Source organism: Amphibalanus amphitrite, unplaced genomic scaffold (genome assembly GCF_019059575.1).
Source record: "Amphibalanus amphitrite isolate SeventyFive unplaced genomic scaffold, NRLGWU_Aamphi_draft 000760F_arrow, whole genome shotgun sequence".
NCBI lineage: Eukaryota > Metazoa > Arthropoda > Thecostraca > Balanomorpha > Balanidae > Amphibalanus > Amphibalanus amphitrite.
In genome coordinates, this window is record NW_024882254.1 from 285,554 (window position 1) to 304,742 (window position 19,189).

At 46.5% G+C, this 19,189-nt stretch overlaps 1 protein-coding gene across 3 annotated transcripts in view; it reads right to left on the reverse strand.

Annotated features, from left to right (window-relative positions):
- Position 1: 1 nt before the first annotated feature.
- LOC122365741 (aquaporin AQPAe.a-like) overlaps positions 2-19,189 on the reverse strand; it is a 28,569-nt gene continuing 9,381 nt past the window's right edge. Inside the window, exons 3-6 of one of the 3 annotated variants that reach the window (XM_043337214.1) lie at positions 12,694-12,903; positions 10,875-10,955; positions 2,535-2,676; positions 2-1,059 (exon numbers count right to left, since the gene is read on the reverse strand). In XM_043337214.1, coding sequence (XP_043193149.1) covers positions 2,545-2,676; positions 10,875-10,955; positions 12,694-12,903 — 423 coding nt within the window. In that variant the 3' untranslated portion in view covers positions 2-1,059; positions 2,535-2,544. Of the gene's footprint in view, positions 1,060-2,495; positions 2,677-10,874; positions 10,956-12,693; positions 12,904-19,189 lie in introns of all 3 variants that reach the window. The other 2 variants (XM_043337213.1, XM_043337212.1) reach the window with 2 other exon arrangements.

Below are 19,189 nucleotides of genomic sequence, written 5' to 3' on the forward strand. Positions count from 1 at the left end.
AGTTGGTTTGTAATAGTATATTTATCGCTTTCGAGCAGCCTTCTGCACCGTTCCAACCGAAACTGATCCACTAATTCTGACGATCCGACGCATAGATATCCTGCGCTGACGTCTCTAAGTATTATGCCTTAGTTCAAGGTCCCCTATTCGCTACAGCTACCTACGCCTACCAAGTATTAAATGGGGAAAATCCACAATGGGTCCAAGCCGGACGAGCACACACATCCATTGGATGTCAATTACCATTACATTGTTGAACTGAACTATGTCGTTTAGCATGAACCATTTAAAAGAAATTAACTTCATATTAAACTTCATATATCTTTCCAGATGATACGAACGACAAACTGTGGACTACCTACTGTCAAGTCAGGAATGGCCAGCGCGTGTAATTAAGCTGCCAGTGAAACACAAAAATTGAAACTACGCTGCGTCATCATGAACTGATACAGTTGAGCACACACGGGTCCGAAGAATCGGGCGTTGCCTAGTAAACACATACACATTACGCATGTAGGTAGTCTGATGCAGACGGTGACGAATGCCAACTGATCAGGGAATATGCTAGATACAAACTGTTACAAACGAACGGATTACCGAGACGAACCATTTTACAGCCTGAGCCATCTAAGTTTCAATAGTGATTCGATAAGTCAGCAAATTTTTTTGAGGCATGTTGAGAGTAGCTTCAGGAAATGCACCTTCTGGTGTAGCAATGTAGCATATAAGTATTTTTAATTTGACTTAGAGCCATGGGACCGGTAGACGTTCAGCGCGCCATTTATAACATCGAACAGACTCCTGGCGCCACCTATAACATGTTGAGCAGACTCCTGGCGCCACCTACAGTCCGGCCGGCGGGTCGTCGATGTGCGGCAGGGAGGTCCGGTCGCCCACAGAGCGGAGAGGCGGCAGCAGCATGGCACACTCCGCACAGCGGAGCTCCCTCCGGTCGACAGAGCGGTGCGGCGGCTGGGCTCCGAGCTTCTCCGCCATGAAATTGTCCTTGTAGAGTTTTCCGGCCAGGACTCCGCCCAGGATCGGTCCGACCCAGTACACCTGTTGGGGTGGGGGCGGATAACATCAGAGTGAGGGCCACTGAGAGTGAACACGCTGCACTTTAGTGAAACACTTCGCGGCACATCTATAGATGTGCCGCAGTATTTCCAGCTGTTAGTATACCTATATTACAAATCACTGGTTGCGCTTCAATTTTTATCATTATCACCTCCACGGTTTCGTTGCCTGCTTAGGTATGTTTTTCTTCTTCTTCAAAGCAATGAGTCCATAATGCACGAGCGTAACATAGTTACGATTTCCGATGTCAGTAGTGAAACAGGCGAGGAGGATAGGTATGAAGTTGGATAGTGGACACATAAGGATTCCTTATTAGGAAGTTGGCATTTGAATCTCACATCCACCACGTTTCGTCCTCCCATAACTAAAAAATAGTCCCTCCAAACACCCATCCTAGATTTGTTTTGATAGCACCTGTCCATCCATAACCGACAAGTCTGAAACCCTGTTGGACCGATATCACCACATCGACTTGTCGTGATTAATTCTCTTCAGTGTTCGGTGACCTTCGCTCCGCTCCAATCTCATCGTTTCTATTGGGAGTAGGAAGAACGTTCTGGTCCACACCACCATGGGTTAAACTGATTGAAGACAAGACACCGACAGCCAATCAGCGTATTGAATAGGCCCTTTATAGGGTGAATCATATAGCATCTGCTTTTTGTCGCCACTGTCGGATTTCATCATGAAATGTGTCGTCTCATCCACTTCCAAACTGAATTGCGATGCATAACCGTTTTCAATTTTGTTTAATGTGTGTCAATTGTCAAATGGTGCTTACATCACTAAATCACGTAATACGACACCACATAAAATATGTGTTAAATTTACCAAGCATGGTTATTGTCGGCTTGTTACCAAGCTAATCAAAGTAAGTGGCTAAGTTAAATGAAGTAATGCATGATAACATCCGGAACGTACGCGCCGCCCGCGTTCCGCGTGCGGCGCGGAACGAAAATTACTTGAAAATTAGCCCAAAGACATAGATGGAGTAACGGAAACACTCAGGCAAGACTGAGGGAAGAAGTTCACCCTTGGCATTTAATTCGAACTGAGATAGCAGCTTTGTACATCGTGCAAAATATATTTCTGAGCTCTTACATTTTTGAAACAGCTCCGATATCCAGATATTTTAGGCATAGATTCGCTGTTTGTAAATAAAGACGAACGAATTATTGCTGCGATTTAAAAATGGTATTCCAAAATAAGACCAGTAACTTAATTTCACCATAAAAACATTGAGCATCTTTAAAAGATGTTAGTTCAAGGGTGAACCACATCCCAGGCGTTAGTTAGAAGCATTTAGACGTTCCAGCCACATTCCATATAAATGATGCAGTCAACAACACAACAGAGCACTACTCGAAAATCAGGCAGTGCTGCGACCCAAGCCCGCTCCACAGCCAGCAGCAGCTTACGTTAGCGCTGCGGATTTGTCCGGGCGCCCCGGCAGATACCTGGCCGAGTCTAGGGCTCGTATTTCTCCGGCTTGTTCTCGTCCCCTGTCGAGCGAGGAGAGCCCAGACGGTCGGCGCGGAACGCCAGCGAGTACAGCACGGCGGCCAAGAGGCCCCCCAGCAGCGGGCCCGCCCAGAACACCTGCCGAAGCCAGCGGAGGGCCCGTCAGAGCACGGAGCGGGCCGCCGGCACCAGCGAGCGGGCCCGCAGGGAATTAGAGAGCGGGCCCAGCCTCGGCACCAGCGAGCTGACCCCGCCCCCGGCACCAGCGAGCGGACCCCGCCCAGCCTGGCACAGGGGAGAGGGGGCCCGCCCCGGCACCAGCGCGCGAGCCCGGCTGCACTGAAAACAATTTAACCCAAGGCCCACGAGTAAACCGGTGTTTTGCGGGTACCCCTATCCGCAACCATTTTAACCACCCTCCCAGGAGTACAGTAAGGTCCCATTGCAGTGTAGTCGTCCCTGCTCTCAGCGGGCTTGTTCGCTGACAGCGGTTATATCCGCTCAGAGCAAGTACGACTACACCGCAATGGGACCTAGCACTGTACTCCTGGGAGGGTGGTTAAAAATGGTTGCGGATAGGGGTACCCGTAAAACACCGGCTTACTCGCCAGCCTTGGGTTAAATTGTTTTCAATGTGTGTCACGGGCCCTGCTGTGGCACAGAGGAAACAGGGCTCGCCCCCGGCACCAAAGAGCGTGTCTCGCTCTGGCATCAGCGAGCGGGACCCGTTCTCCCTCTGGCATACAGGGTGCAGCACAAGCAGAACATGCACACACTCATGGAACGTGACAGAAATCAGCGCAGACATACGGCTGAAGGTGGAAACAAGCCACACAGGAGAGTGCAATTGTGAGTTACCGTGAACATAGGAGTTAATCACATCGCATTTATTTGGGTTCTTACTTAATCTGCAGAGTGGCTATAGTGCTATTTAATGAAGAAAATAAAACTTATTGAAAATCATTTTTAATCAGTTTACAACAACAGATAAAAACGTCCGTATAGATTACCCATGATCCTCAGGAACGCCATAACGTTACAGCGCTCTCCCAACACGGACGGGTATGGTCCTTTTACGACCTGACACGACACAGGGCGTCGATCCCAGTTTTTATCCGACCATCAGCTCTTCGTCCATGACCAGCGATCACGGTGGTTGGATGCTATCTCTAAGAGCGAATGGAGAAGAGAACGGAGAAGGTATTGTCCACTTTGATCGGGACGAATCTGAGCTGGGAGACAGACAGACGGACAAACGGACTCGGAGCCGACGGATAGATGGACAGACGGACAGACAGACAGACAGACAGACAGACAGACAGACAGACAGACAGACAGACAGACAGGCAGACAGACAGACAGACAGACAGACAGACAGAGACAGACAGACAGACAGACAGACAGACAGACAGACAGACAGACAGACAGACAGACAGACAGACAGACAGACAGACAGACAGATAGACAGACAGACGGAGAGACGGATAGATGGACAGACGGGAGGACAGACGGACGGACGGACGGACGGACGGACGGGCAACAGACGCGCAACAGACGGATAGACAGACAGAGACGGACGGACGGACGGGCAGACAGACAGACAGATGAAGAGACGGACAGACCGACGGACAGACGGACGAACAGTCAGATAGACGAACAGACAGACGGACAGACGGGTCATACAGATCATAACACCGACACACTGTCATACGGACCGATTGAGCAGGCTATTGTCACCGACGTGTTAATTGTTTAGGGGTGATCTGTTAAGTTGACAATTATTAATGACATTTAAGATTTTTAACCAGTAAAATTCCTGGTTTAACCAGCTACTCCCACTTTACATATCACTTTAAAAATAAAGCGATCTGATGTTATTGTGCGCTGCTCCAGCTTCAGCAAAATTTTCAGAAAACGATTGATTTCAAGCCAAGGGTCTAGCTTTCAGTTGCCCGGACTGATTCTTGACAGATTTGCTTTTTCAAATGAAAGCATGCACCTTGCCTTGAATGTTTTGAGCTATTCTTTTTCCGTTTCCGATTTTGAACAGGATTGTTCAATGTTCAAAGCTGCTATCTCAGAGCAAATTTTTAGTTCAAAGTTGATATATCGAATACTGTTTTCAACTGTTTGTGGCAGGAGTAACACTGCGATCCTGTGACTCCCGCGTCAGTCTGACACCTAGAAACCTGCCCCAGGTGTCCGTCTCCCTGCAGCTATAACGACCACGACGTCTCTGTTGCTATTGGTTTATTCATAAACGCTATCGGTCAGGCGCCGTGGCCCTGAACCGCGGCTCTCTCTGCCGTGAGCATACGTGCCGGCGGGGTCGGGGCGTCCCCTGGTAACAGTATACACTCGCTGTGAACTCATGTAACAGAACATCTACCCTGTGACCTCCAGTAACAATGCACCCTTCCTGTGACCTCCGGGTTACACTGCACCTCCCTGAGAGCTCCCAGCAACACTGCACCCTCCCTCGCCTTGTGATCTCCTGTAAGACCCTCACTGGGTCGGTGTGTCTCTCTGGGACCTCCAGTAACACTGCACCTCTCTGTGACCTTCCAGTAACACTGCACCCTCTCTGGGCCAGTATGTCTCCCTGTGACCACTAGTAAGACTGCACCCTCCCTGTGACCTTCCAGTAACACTGCACCCTCTCTGGGCCGGTGTGACTTCCTGTGACCTCCCGGTAACAATGTACCCTCTATGTGACCTCCGGGTAGCACTGCACCCTCCCTGGGCGGGTGTGTCTTCTGTGACCTCCGGGTAACACTGCACCCTTCCTGTAGGTCGATTTGTCTTCCTGACCTGACCGTCGCCTGAGCTACTGGATCTGGAGGCGGACCTATGTGGTGGTATCGTTCGCCCACTGACCCGACAAAGCAGCGGTGGAGGGCAGAACATAACGGTGGAGACCGGTCGGGTCAATATTGACACCGTGCCAACCACGTGGATCAGAGCCCGGAACACTCCCAAACGTGGGTTCGGTGGCCAGGCGCAGTATTGAGACAACGGCGAGACAAAACACGACCGATGACTCGCGGAATGAGCGCGCTACTTCACCTATCACCACGTAAAGGGTATGAATATAAGGGGAAATACCCGGGCCGATAGCCGCGCTGCTATTTTGTTTAGGATGTAATTCCGATATCACTTACTGTTAAAGGTAGTGTGCCACCTTTGAAAGATTTCCCATTTTATTTTTCCTAGGATAAGAAGCTTCTGTTTTTACCTAATATCGCAAAAAAAAAAAAATCAAAAATGGGCCTGGAATAGTGCCTTTTTCGCCTAAAAGTTTTTCGGTTTTTAGATATGTATAACAACTGTAGTGGGCTCACCTGCAAACAGGCGTCGGGCAACAATCGCGAATGCGGCGCACTTGTGACAATAAGCAAAGGTCATTATAGTGTTACGACCATACGACGTACGGGAATGAGTTATCAGCTGTCTAATCGTAGACAACACAATGTCGAGCCTTAAACTGTAAGCCCGTATTGGTATTGTTTCTTTTATTTGGCTGTCGAACATTATTTATGGTTTGAAATATGATTTTATGTAAAATAATTGATATGAAAAAGCCGTCTTATAAGTTATGACCCCATTTCACCACACGCAAGTGGCAGAAATGACAATGATCAGCTGACGCATTTTTCTTGGCCGAAGTCAGAGCGCGCGGCCCGACGCACCACGCGTATTTGGAAATTCCGACCTCGACGAGCATCAGAAGCCACCTAACAGGCGTGTTCGAAACCGCAGGAGATGATGATGAACGGGTTTATCGAAACTTGATTGGATGAGCATATCGGTAATAGCGATTTCAGTGTGTGCATTTATTGTTCATAGTGGTGTGAAATGTGGTTGGGGTACGACCGACAACCCGTCGGGGCGAATTTCGCACTGGGGTACTCAAATTTTGAAGAATTTAAGACGTTTCCATGAGTTTTGAAGGTATGGATAAGTTCTAAAAATCCGGTTCTCCTTATCAGGGCCATTAACTCCATACGGTCCAAGAAAGCTGGCACACTACCTTTAACGCCAGACCCCTTGAGACCCTAATTTTTCGCGATTACTTTTAAATGCGTGAAGGAATTTCAACCAAGCTCAGGACATGGCCGTTTCAAGACAGGCCGAAACTTTTACAATTTAGATATTTTATCGCCATTTCAATATTTCAGGCACTTGTCATTGACTCGTAATGTTAACTGTTTTTCCATCCTGGATAGAGGCTTTCTACGTCATATGACATTAGGCTCCGCCCACGACTGCGGCATTGACCCGTGCCCATCAGCGACCTCTGTACAAACGACACCCCTGCCATCTGTGAAGGACTATGAATTTCGCTGACGCTTCACGTGCTATGAGTCAATTGCAGCAGACGGTCAAGTAAATGTTAGGCTCTTGTTGACTCTTGTATATAGGACCAAGAGGACCATCACTCCTCAACCTACTACTCAGTCGTGCTTCGAACAAACGTTAACGATTCCTAACAAATACGATTTTCGATGTAGGGTATCTGTTTGAAATACGAGCGAGCCGTATGATGTGAAGCTCAGGCAATTAACTTATTATTGCGTTGTTCGATGGTTGCATAGAGATGTACAAATCGGCAGCTACTTGGTGACATCCGACATCCCATTATCGCATTATCTGCAACGCCATAGGCTTTAAATACAGGTGAATATTTCCTAACCTTATGTCAGTTATATGCCATCTGCCCGTCATTTGCAGCTTATAAAAAAAAATATATCAGCGAACATATCAGCATTGTAGAAGCAATGCGCATTGAGCATTTATGACTCCTTAGTCATCATGTCGCTCTCTGGGCACTGTCAGCCAAGACGCTACGCACAACTCCGCCGGCTTTCGGCACCGCTCGACCGTCGCCCGTCCCCGCTCCCCGCCACAGCGAGAGTGACCGCGCGCCGGCCCGAAACCGCCGCAGGCCAAGACCACAGAGGCGGGGCTTAGCTGTGACGTCATAACGTATCACAGACTGACTGGTGATAGCCTCTACACACCGGATGAAAATCTTGCTCGAAATTTAACATTACGAGTCAATGACAAGTGCCTGAAATATTGAAATGGCGATAAAATATCTAAATTGTAAAAGTTTCGGCCTGTCTTGAAACGGCCATGTCCTGAGCTTGGTTGAAATTCCTTCACGCATTTAAAAGTAATCGCGAAAAATTAGGGTCTCAAGGGGTCTGGCGTTAACAGTAGAAAGGTGCAACAGCAAAATATACTCGTAGGAGAATTGGAGCCTTGAAAACATGCCGTTGGTGACGACTAGTGATGTCAATTTCAGAAATTTTGGAAACCAATACCAAACCGATACCGACCAAACCCACTGAGAGTATACCAAAACCGAACCGATTTTCAGAAATAGGGGGGAAATACCGACTAGATACCGAAATGAGGGAATTATCAGACATGTGCTTCAAACTTTCTCAAGACATATGATTAGCCTTGAAAGGTATCTAATACTTTAAAATAAGGGAACAAAAACAAATCAGGCAACCTCTTAACTATTTGCACTGCAAAAAACATTCATAACTGTATTTTGTAACTATTAATATTCAGGTCAGTTATTTAACTGGAATGTGGATTCAAGTCATCTGCATAAGGTGTTAGAACAATAACTTGTCCATGCCTGAACCAACAAACGTTCTTTCAATTCCAGTCATTCATCATCATTTCGAGTCCGGTCAAGACAGGGTTAAGTGTATTATCATGATCCAAAAGTGGTGACCCCATTGACAATGATGAGCTACACCTTGGGCTACACCATTAATGTAAACAAAACCCATGATACCTACAGTTCAACCGTTCAACCCAAGTAGAATGGTGATTGGTGACGATACTGACGCAGCCAATTTTTCTTCATAAACAAATGTTTAACACAACAAAACTTGATAAATGATTACTTACGAGGCACACTGATAGATAGCAGACACCACTGTAATGATATCGCGATGAAATCTAAGTAAAATGTCCATAATTTTACGGAAGCATTGACACACGTCACGTGTCATCTCTTCCATAATGGCGGCAGAGGCGGCGGCAGTGTTGCCAGGTCGAGTGATGCCAATACCTCCAGAAAATGTTGTAAAAACCTCTAGAAACCTCTGTTCCATTGCCGCTGATTATGATGTATATGTATATACCTGCATACCTACCTCCGTATCACAAACCGTGGCGCTGTTTCAAAGCACGCTGCCATCCGCTGCCAGCGCGTGATGACATCATCAAGCCCATTGCTCCAACACTGCCAAAGGGTCTGTTCCAGTCGCACTTCCTAACACCTCTAAGCTCCTCCAAGATTGCTTCCCTGTTCCAGTGTCAGCTCTAGCCCCTACAAATCAAAGGAGGATCCTGCTCCAGCCTCCTCTATCTTGCTCTTGGAGGAGTTTAGAGGTGTTAGGAAGTGCGACTGGAACAGACCCAAAGTGTGACGTCAGCGCGCTGGCAGCAGCTGGCAGCGGGCTTTGAAACACCCGATTGTATCCCTAATCAAGATAATTCACTTATCCTTCGCATTTGTCCACATAACTTGGTGGACTTGGTGCCCACCGTGGGCACCAGCCACGTTTACGTAGCCTTGATGCCCACGGTGCCCACGGTATATCGAAAACTTTTAGCTGCAGCCGGCGGCCAGAGCCTCAATAGTGAACAAGCCAAAAGTAGGGTTTTCGTTTCCATCAATCTGTAAAAAGTGTGTTTAAGCATGGAATACTTAAGGATAATAACATGAAATTATGTACCTAAATAGTTCTCAAGAGACTTTGATGCTAATTGTCTTTTCTCGCATTTTCAGATTACCTCTAGAAAACCCTCTAGAATCCGGCATTTTTCATAAACCTCCAGGAGCCCCGAAACGGTCCCCTAAAACCTCTAGATCTGGAGGTTTACCTCTAGACCTGGCAACACTGGGCGGCGGCCATTTGCATTAAGCTGTATAAAATAAAGTTTTTCTTTTCTTTTCCTTAAGTCCACTTAAATCAAAATTCCTTGTATAAATTTTGACATCTTAAAATTAATTCAAAAAAGTTTGTAGGCCGTTTTTGCTGAAAACTGAAGTACCAGAAAAACAAAGTTGTTCAATTATTTTCAATTAGCTATTGAGCTACATCCGTACTTGGCGCAGCTGCGACATTGAAATGTTTTTAGATGTGTTCAGTTTTGAAACTGCTGTGTGCGAATCAAGCCAAAAACCAATTATATTTTATTAATGCTTATGATAACATTGCTAGCGATCTGTATCTGTTGAGGTGAGCAGGAAAGAGAACACTAATTGAAGAAAATAAATTATCCACAGGATCATGACAGGATCGCTCACTACAGAGGCTTTTGAAGTTGAGCGAAGTTGAAGATTTGTGGGATGATGATGAAGTGACAAATGCTGCCTTCAATATTAGATGATAATGGTGAATCTAGTGCTGTATTAAACAGGGTTTTGGATTATGTAATTGCATTGCAGTGAAATGGAGAGCAAGACAAGGTCAAGATCAATCACAGACTCCTCAAAACAAAGTCAAATTTGTTGCTAATAAATGCTTTGGAAATTTTGAGAAAGGCAGTTAAAGTATGTTTTCCAGCATACAGTGAGTAAAACATTAATTCATGTTCATGTCTTGCACATTGGCTTTCTTTGTAAGATAATTATCCTCATGGTATTGGAATTTGCTAACACTGATAACTGATAAGTTGCCATTTAACATTGGTGGTCTGATGTATTTGATATTGCAGCTCATGTGTTTGCCCATTTGTTAGGACATCATGCATTTGGGAGAAATGTGTCATGATTGCCATTTTTTCTTCATCCAGTGTCATTTAGCAAATCAATTTTGAGTTCAGAAGGTTTATCAAAAATGCTTTCAAATCTTTTATGGCAGTAGTTGATTTTCATGATACCGACAAAATACCAAATGCTTTTGGTATATCATACCGAATACCGAATCGGTTTTGGTTCGGTATCGGTATACCGAAATTTTGGTAACCGATTGACACCACTAGTGACGACTGACGAGTGAATGAAGTATAACACGACTAACAAGAAAAACCCACTTAGAGCGAATACTTACACTCCAATAAAAGTGACAGCATCTAAAAGTTACTAAAAGAAGGTTTAGATTGATAGCTCCAGTGTTTTTATATCAGCACTTTGGTTCTTTGATGATACCCGACGGAGCGATCCTCCGAAATAAAACACTTACTGTCCCCACTAAACATCATTTCGCTATTTGAACCGAACGACAAGAACACACACCGTGTCGGCAGGTTACCCTTTCTATACACACACACCCATTGAGTCGACCCCTGACCCCGTTACTCACCCAGTGGTTAGCCCAGATTCCGGTGACAACGGCAGGTCCAAACGACCTCGCCGGGTTCATCGAGGCGCCGGTGCACTTCAGCTGCGAACGGAGAAATGAGCAATAGTTCAGAGCTAAATGTAACAAAATATGCGTTAATGTAATACGTACTTTTGTTATAACATGAGTGTATGATATGACTTGATGACTAAAATTATGATATGACAGGATATGACTAAAATGATACGGCTGTGAAAATGGTTAAGACATACTTAAATAAGAAACTCCTCTGCGTTGAGATTAGCCTTATGAAATAAAAACGAAAACATGTTGAACGATGATCCGTACAGCGCTCAAACAAACAATCCTAGGATTATAGAAAAAAAATCAACAAAACGCTAAGGGAAAAGAACAAGACAAGAATTTGTTGACGAAAGAGGATTTTGACTAGACTTCTGCGAGTTTTTTTTATATTTTAGCCTTCAACTCTTGGCTAGGAAAAAATGTCGGCATTTATCATGCATTGAACTAGTTATAGATCATAACTCATTTGCGTACAGTAAGTCATTTACAAAATTGGTCACATCTCGTAGGAATGCAAATTTCTACATTCACAACGATCCTTTCCTGAAATGCATAAACGGCTTAGCCGTGTGATAAACTAGCCTCATACATCAAGTCGCCGACAAAAACTGAATTCACACTTCACAGCCGAATTCGGTCTGTCTGAGCGACCCCTCCACCACACTTGTTATAACATCACAATAGATAACATTGTAGGACGTAAGATCTGTTTTCCTTAGCTTACAGAAGCATCGTAATGTTTCGCATGGATGCGTCGGATGCAATACTTCAATGCACTAAGTTCAATTCCAAATTTAGCATTGTCTTGCATTGAAGCTCATGAAAACGCACACGAATGAAGTGCTGATCACTATTCAACCCAACACTACTCGGGAAACTCTAGAACCATGAATAATGCACCATTGAGCCCCAAAATTTACACATGTTACGTCCACTCATCTATGGATCGCACTGGTGCCCCTAATGAGAAGCACGATGATGTAGCAGTATGTTCCCATTAGGCTCTCTGGCGCCTGGGCATATGGTTTGGCAGGAATGTTGCCAGGCGCAGGCTGTGGAAGTTGTTCCGGGTAGTCGGGCCGTCACCATGTTTCACAATAGCCCCAGGTGACGGCTGTAGTCTATCAGTCATCACAACAGGAGGTCGGTGTGCAAAAATAGCGCCGACTGATTTAACTAAGTGATCGGTACTGTCAGGAAGCAGGAGGGCCTTAGTAACTAAATCAACAAAGAAGAGTAGCGCCGAAACGCATCCCTATAAGCGTCAATATCCGGGGGAAAAGCTGAGAATTAATAGCTGTAAACACAAAGGGCCTCATCATTCCCGACGCTGCTCAGATACTTCGCCTGTTGACACACCCTGACGGCTGACACCTTGACAACAGAGACTTTCACGCCTCTGATTTCTGGCAACTGCACACAGCTTCGGGGTAACACGTAGGGACCTTCCCGGGACAGATAGACCTTCCTGTGATACTCCCTGACCCTGATACCCTGACACCGCTGACACCCCTGACGCTGACACCCCTGACACTGACACCCCTGACACTGACACCCCTGACACTGACACCCCTGACACTGACACCCCTGACACGGACACCCCTGAGGCTGACACTGACACCCTGACACCCCTGACAACCCTGACACTCACCGCTCCCACGTGGCACGCAGTGACGGCCAGTCCGGTGACACTGACACCCTGACACTGACACTCCTGACACCTGACACCCCTGACACTGACACCCCTGACACTCACCGCTCCCACGTGACACGTGGTGACGGCCAGTCCAATGGCCAGCGGCCCGGCGCCGAGCACGTCCGTCCTCTTCTCGTCACAGACACCGAACACGACGAACACCAGGACGAAGGTGATGAGCACCTCGATGCCGAACCCCTGCGCGGCCGTCAGCTCCGGGTGCACCTGGGTCATGCCCAGAGAGCCCTGGATGCCCTCCGGAGTCAGCGCCTGCGGGGGGAGAGGGAGAGGTCAGATGTGGGACAATGCGCGTGTGAATGCGGTGCAGGTGTAGGGTATAAATTGTTTACCGCGATTATTGACACGATAAGTCGAAGCATGGTATTTTAGGAAGTGCATATTTTGGTCACTTATTTGTATGTAATATTAAATCCTATCTGAAATGATTCTGTGATGATGTGTAACACTTTTGACATGGCACGCATGTGAGAAATATGTTGGACAAACACGTCGGAATGCATGGTTCAACGAGATGCAATGCAAGGGCCGAGGCCATACAACAATAATTGCAACGCATTCATTGGCTATGAAGTGGCATATACCGCAATAGACTTAATCACGAACACTGACATCCGTAACGGACAACTCGACTGCATGTCTTGAATTCCTGTCATTGCAGACTGTGAGCCCAGACAGAACGCATGAGTAAATCAAGGCTTGGTTTATTACCGATGAGGCATGCTGGCTCACGAACACCGGACACGAGACCAGCTGATCTGCCGTATATACGGCTTCTCTGATGACAGTGCGCCTTGACTTAACGGTCACAAGACGTGCCAAGGCATTTGCCAACGGGTTATTGACAAAATTATACCGCTCAAGGCGAGGGGTGTGTACTGCATTAATGATCTGTCACGGATAGGTAACGTAAATCTTGGTACGTCCATGTCTCATCTCATGTCCGTATAAGCCTCGTCAATTCTTGCAAGATTTATGGGGCGAGAAGTTGTGGTCCAAATATATGCAGGTTTTCCACGTCTTAGACAAATTAGAAAAAAAAACTACTTTCACAAATATGTACCTCTATTGTTTGTGTGAAATAAGGGAAATTAAAATTACGAAAAAACGAGAGTGCAAGAAAGAGACTTAAGTTCAATGTTACAGGTATTAAATATACATCCGCGATTCAAGGAGACATGACATTGTTACATATTTCACATAATTACGAAAAATGAGAGTGAAAGAAAGAGACTAAGTTCAATGTTTAACCATTAAATATACATCCGTGATTCAAGGAGACATGGCATTGTTACATATTTTACACAAGTGCTCACGCACGTCTATAATCAGCCCTCAGTTACAGTCGTGTACCCGCGTGCTCGCCTCGTGCCAGTCGGCGTGTCACTACCACATCAACTATTCATGTTCTCTGCGCTGATCCATATACATGGAGTCCCCGAAGGACAATACTCCCAACTGGTCCTGCAGGGTGTGACCTCGGCAGCACCGCGACAGGACAGAGATACGCAGAGTGGTGGCCTCCCAAACCCGGCCTCCATCCGGCGCAGGTGGCCTGGGCGGGTCGGCGGCGCCCCTCAGCTGAGCTCGCGTGTCCGCCGCGCGGGCCTCTCACCACGTACGCAGGTATATCGATGTCAGAGACGATTCCCGGATGAAAAGTCAAAACGTTAAAAGTAAACGGATAAAAAGTCAAAGGACATTAAGTCAACAGACAGAAAGTCAACATCGCAAGAAGTCAAAGGACAAAATGTCAAATGAACAAAAAGTCAACCTGCCAAAAAGTCAACACGCCAGAAGTCAACAAGCTAAAAGTCAACACGCAAGAAGTCAAAAAACATAATGTCAAAGAGACAAAAAGCCGACATGTCAAAAAGTCAACGCGCTAAAAGTCAACACGCTAAAAGTCAACACGCATAAAGTCAACACGCAAAATGTCAAAGCGCAAAAAGTCAACACGCAAAAAGTCAAGACGCTAAAAGTCAACACGCCTAAAAGTCAACACGCTAAAAGTCAACACGCGAAAGGTCAACATGCTAAAAGTCAACACGCTAAAAGTCAACATGCTTAAAAGTCAACACGCTAAAAGTCAACACACAAAAAGGCAACAAGCAAATAGTTAATAGGTGCGCGAAAAGTTGATGCGCGAAATGTAGTCAACAGCAAAAAGTAGTCTTTAACAGCAGTCGTTAGCTAAGTCGGTACAAGTACGCCGCAGCCCGCGTCTCCGGTCGGCGACTGACCCGCGCCGGGCCACCTGATCCCCGGCCGCCGCCCGCTGGGCGCCGGCTGCACCGCATAGCGCGTCTCGGCGCGTCCCCGTGCGTGCCCCGACACTACCGATAAGAACGCTCCTACCTATTTTTACTTTGCTTTAAAAAGCATAATGGGAATGTGAACTTATTACGAGCGAGCGAGCGCAGCGAGCGAAGCGAGTCTTTTCAATATAACGGAAAAATCTCAGTATGAGCGGCCCGGCCCGGCCCGGCCCGGCCTGTAACGCTTTTGAGAGGCTTATATCTCAGCAACCGCTGGACCGATTGGCCTGCGGTCTTTTTTGTTGGGTAGCCCCATCCCTTCTACCCCGTAATTGACTACTTGTGATGCATCTAAGTCACCGTCGTGGCACGTGCCACGTGAAAAGTCAAGGGTGTTCAAGCAGTTTTGCAAAAGTAGTGATTTTGAGAGGCCCATATCTCAGTAGCGGCTTGAGCAATTGTCTTGCGGTAATTTTTATAGGGTAGCTGCATCCTTTCTACCAAAGGACGGATACTCTTGATGCATGTGGGTCAACCCCAGTGCACGTGCAAAATACAACAATAAGAGGTGTCAAATTTGTTCCCATTTCAGTAACTCGGTAATTACTGGGGCGATTTTGCTGAAACTTGGCATACAGGTAGACACCCACCAGGCAATGCATTCCCATGTGTTGCGGTTAGGGTGCTACTGCACGTGCGCACGTGCAGGGGGCGTTTCCAGATCTCGAGAACGGCTGCGCCGATTGCGCTCAAATTTGGTACACGGTTGGGGACCGGTTAGTAGGGTGCCGTGCAAAAGTCATTTTGGACCCCGTTTGCACGTGCGCACGTGCAGAATGCCGCTTCCAGATCTCAGGAACGGCTGGGCCGATTGCGTTCAAATTTGGCACACCGCTAGCGACCGGTTAGAAGGGTGCTTTGCACAAGCCCGTTGGAAGTACCCTCTCGCCCTTCCGCACGTGCAGGGCTCACTATCTCGCTCGCTCATTCTTCGCCCAAAAGGCGTTTTACTGGTCTATATAAAGTTGGCGTACTGTGCCTGCTGGTGGCGGGGGGGGGGGGGGCAGTTCCGATAAGGAGACGTAGGACGGAGGCGAAGATGAAGGAAAGGGACAGTAACTGGGGTGGCCACAATGCGCTATACTTGTCACCTCTCCTTGGATGTCACAGCTCCGAGGTCCTAAAAAAATTGTGTTTTTAGCAATCGCATCTCGATAATTGACCTATACATTTCGATGAAAATTGGTCACCTTAATTGTATGCAGTCCGTGAATATTAACATGGTGTTGTCTGTTGATGCTGATATGAGCGTTCCTTTCAAGGCAGGACAATCCGACAATCACACAATTGCCTCTCGTTCCAACTTTCACCTATCTAAAAGAAACGACGCGCTTTACTATTGTACCAATTGTACACCATACAATACGCTTGAACTATAATAAAAGTGTGAAATCGCTCATAGAACCCGTGACGGAATCAATTGATGAGAAACGTCTCCCTACACAATATAGGAAATTTGAACAAGCGAACCTTTCGTATCGATAACATTCCGGGTTACTATATTTGTTGAAATAATTCCAGTAAACTGCGCCTGGGACAGCCAGTTGTCTCGAAGGATCATGTAACGCTGCCTCATGACAACCTTACGATGCGAGCGAGCTCCCACCCAGCACGTAAGTGTCAACGGATGTGTGTCAGATTTCAGCCAAGCATGCCCGTGTGACCAGCTGAGTCGCGGTTGCGGGCCATGGGAATCCCATCAGTCGCGCAATGGAGGCAGTCTCGCTTCAATGTCCAATGATGCAGGTTATATTGTGCAGCATCCTGCTTAATTGTGTACAGCTGTTTGTAAATGTTATCTCATGTATGTAATGACTGATGATCCAGGTGTCATTGACTTTGTCTCTTTGACTTGGCCTTTTGAGTTTTTGGATTTTGGCTTTTTTCCTTTGGATTTTTTCGTAATTTGACTTTATGTCCTGTTGACTTTTCGTCTTTTGACCTTTGTCTTCTTCACTTTTTGTCCTTTTGACTTTTGTTCCTTTGATTTTTTGTCCTTTTGACTTTTTGGACTTTGACTATATGTCTTTTTGACTTTTTGACCTTTTGACTTTTTATTTTGACTTCATGCCCGGTTGACTTGTTGTTTTTTGACTTTTTGTCCTTTTGACTTTCTGTCCTTTTGGTTTTTTGGATTTTGACTTTATGTCCTGTTCACTTTTTGTCTTTCGACTTTTGTCCTTTTTACTTTTTGGCAATTTGACTTTTTGCCGTTTTTACTTTTTATCTTTTGACCTTATGTCCATTTGACTTTTTGTCTTTTGACTTCTATGCTAGTTGACTTTTTGTTCATTGACTTTTTGGCAATTTCACTTTTTATCTTTTGACGTTTTATCCTTTTTGACTTTTTGCCTTTTGACTTTCCTCTTTGTTGACCTTTTACCTGTTGACTTTTAAGATTTTTGACTTCTTGCTTTTGACGTAATGTCTGTTGTCTAATCATCCTTTTACCTTTTATCATTTGACTTTTTGTCCGGAACCCGTCAGAGACACGTCCTTACCGGCTGCAGGATGACCCGCTGCGGCCGGACCCGACACCGGTAAAGGCACGCGCAAGACGGACAGGTGAGATGGTCCTTCAGCGGGCGATGGTGAAACCGTGCGAACACGAGGTGTTGAATAGATCGGCCTCGAAAGGATGGATCACTTCGCACTGCGTTCGCTCGTTTGCACCAGTTTCTTCGCTGCACGTCACGAGGTTTCACAGGACAGACGAACAGGTGGCAGAAAACTAAGTAAGGTCATTGGGTCCCGTGTCCACTATGCGACGCAGACACGAGTGATAGAATGCATCTTTGATTGATTATGCATTCAGCTTAGACCCATATTACATAATGCATCTGTCTGACAATGTTTTTCTTCCCACTGTGGCTGAAAAGGTGACAAGGTGCACACTGCACACTCGCATGCTTTCTCTTCCTCCACTTGACATTTGTTCTGGGTCGCGCTTTCCAGCTGGAATTTGAAACCTTTGATTCTTTTAGTTTAAGCGCTGCCCAGGTTCTCCTTTTTACGAAATAGCCGCCAAGCCAAGATGGTCCAAGCAGTAAGTACGAGCTTCTCTGATTTCTCTCAATCTCTCTCAATCCCACTTAAGTAGGGCATTTCTTCGAAGCATTTGCTTAGCATTTGTTTTTGTCAATTAGCAAAGATATGAAAGGAATATCTTATCACGAGGAGCGTAATTTCAAACATTATTTGTATCGCTAGGTTTGACATGGTGATGTCACAAGACAAAACGCTGTGCCTTATCAAAAAGGCCATCTTCACTTCACTGAATTTATTACAGTCACATCGCTTCGCTGTGAACTCTCCATGCTCCCACCGCCACCGTCGCCAGTGGTGAGGGTTAGCGGAACTGGCGGCGGCGGTCTTCCCCACCGTCAACCACCAAACCTCCTGTTTGTCTCTCCCGATCGAGCCACGCGCCACGCGACGGGTGCGTGACACCGCGTCCATTAGGAGACGCTGTCTCCCGGTAGGTGATCCCACTATGGTGATCGGAAGAACATCCCCCTCCACCCAAGGACGGCAGCGGCTGAAGGGCCGGCCCTCGACCGGCCCACACCCGGCCGGTCATGTCGCATCAGATTCATACTCGTGTCCAGCTCGGTGACAGATGATGACCAAAGGCCCCGCGGAGTCTTCTAGATGTTGGGCCGGTAAAACTCGGAGAGCCTCTCTCAGAAGTTCGGTTACGTAAAAAAAGATCGGAAGGAGATCCTCTGTGTGCTGCGTTTGTATGTAAATACGTCCGCTCAGGCGTTCCACGTGCGATCGGTAGCTATTCAAGAGACCACGCAACACTTCACGCAGACTGAAAGCTTCGCACAGTGTGGTCGTATCTTGCGCAATTATTGGTGTTGGTGGGCTCTCACCTTTCTTATTTGCAATGCATGCCGGTTGCCGATTGTCAGTGCTACTATTATTCCTGGACGGATGAGCGATTCGCTCGTGGTTGATTTCCGACGGGTGCATTTCTCAATCCTCGCAAATGGTGTTCGGGATAATCGAGAATGCAGACACCGTGATAACGTTCACCGCTTCTCAAGAAGTGTGAATGGGTCATAGCACTACCACCAAAAAGCATTACATTCTATTCTGCTATGCAGAGTCGCGTTCTGTTTCATGCACCTTACACAGGTTATATTTAAAGGGAGATAATGAGCTTTCTTTTTTCTTAAATAAAAATTACTCGACATCTATACTATTTCTACTGT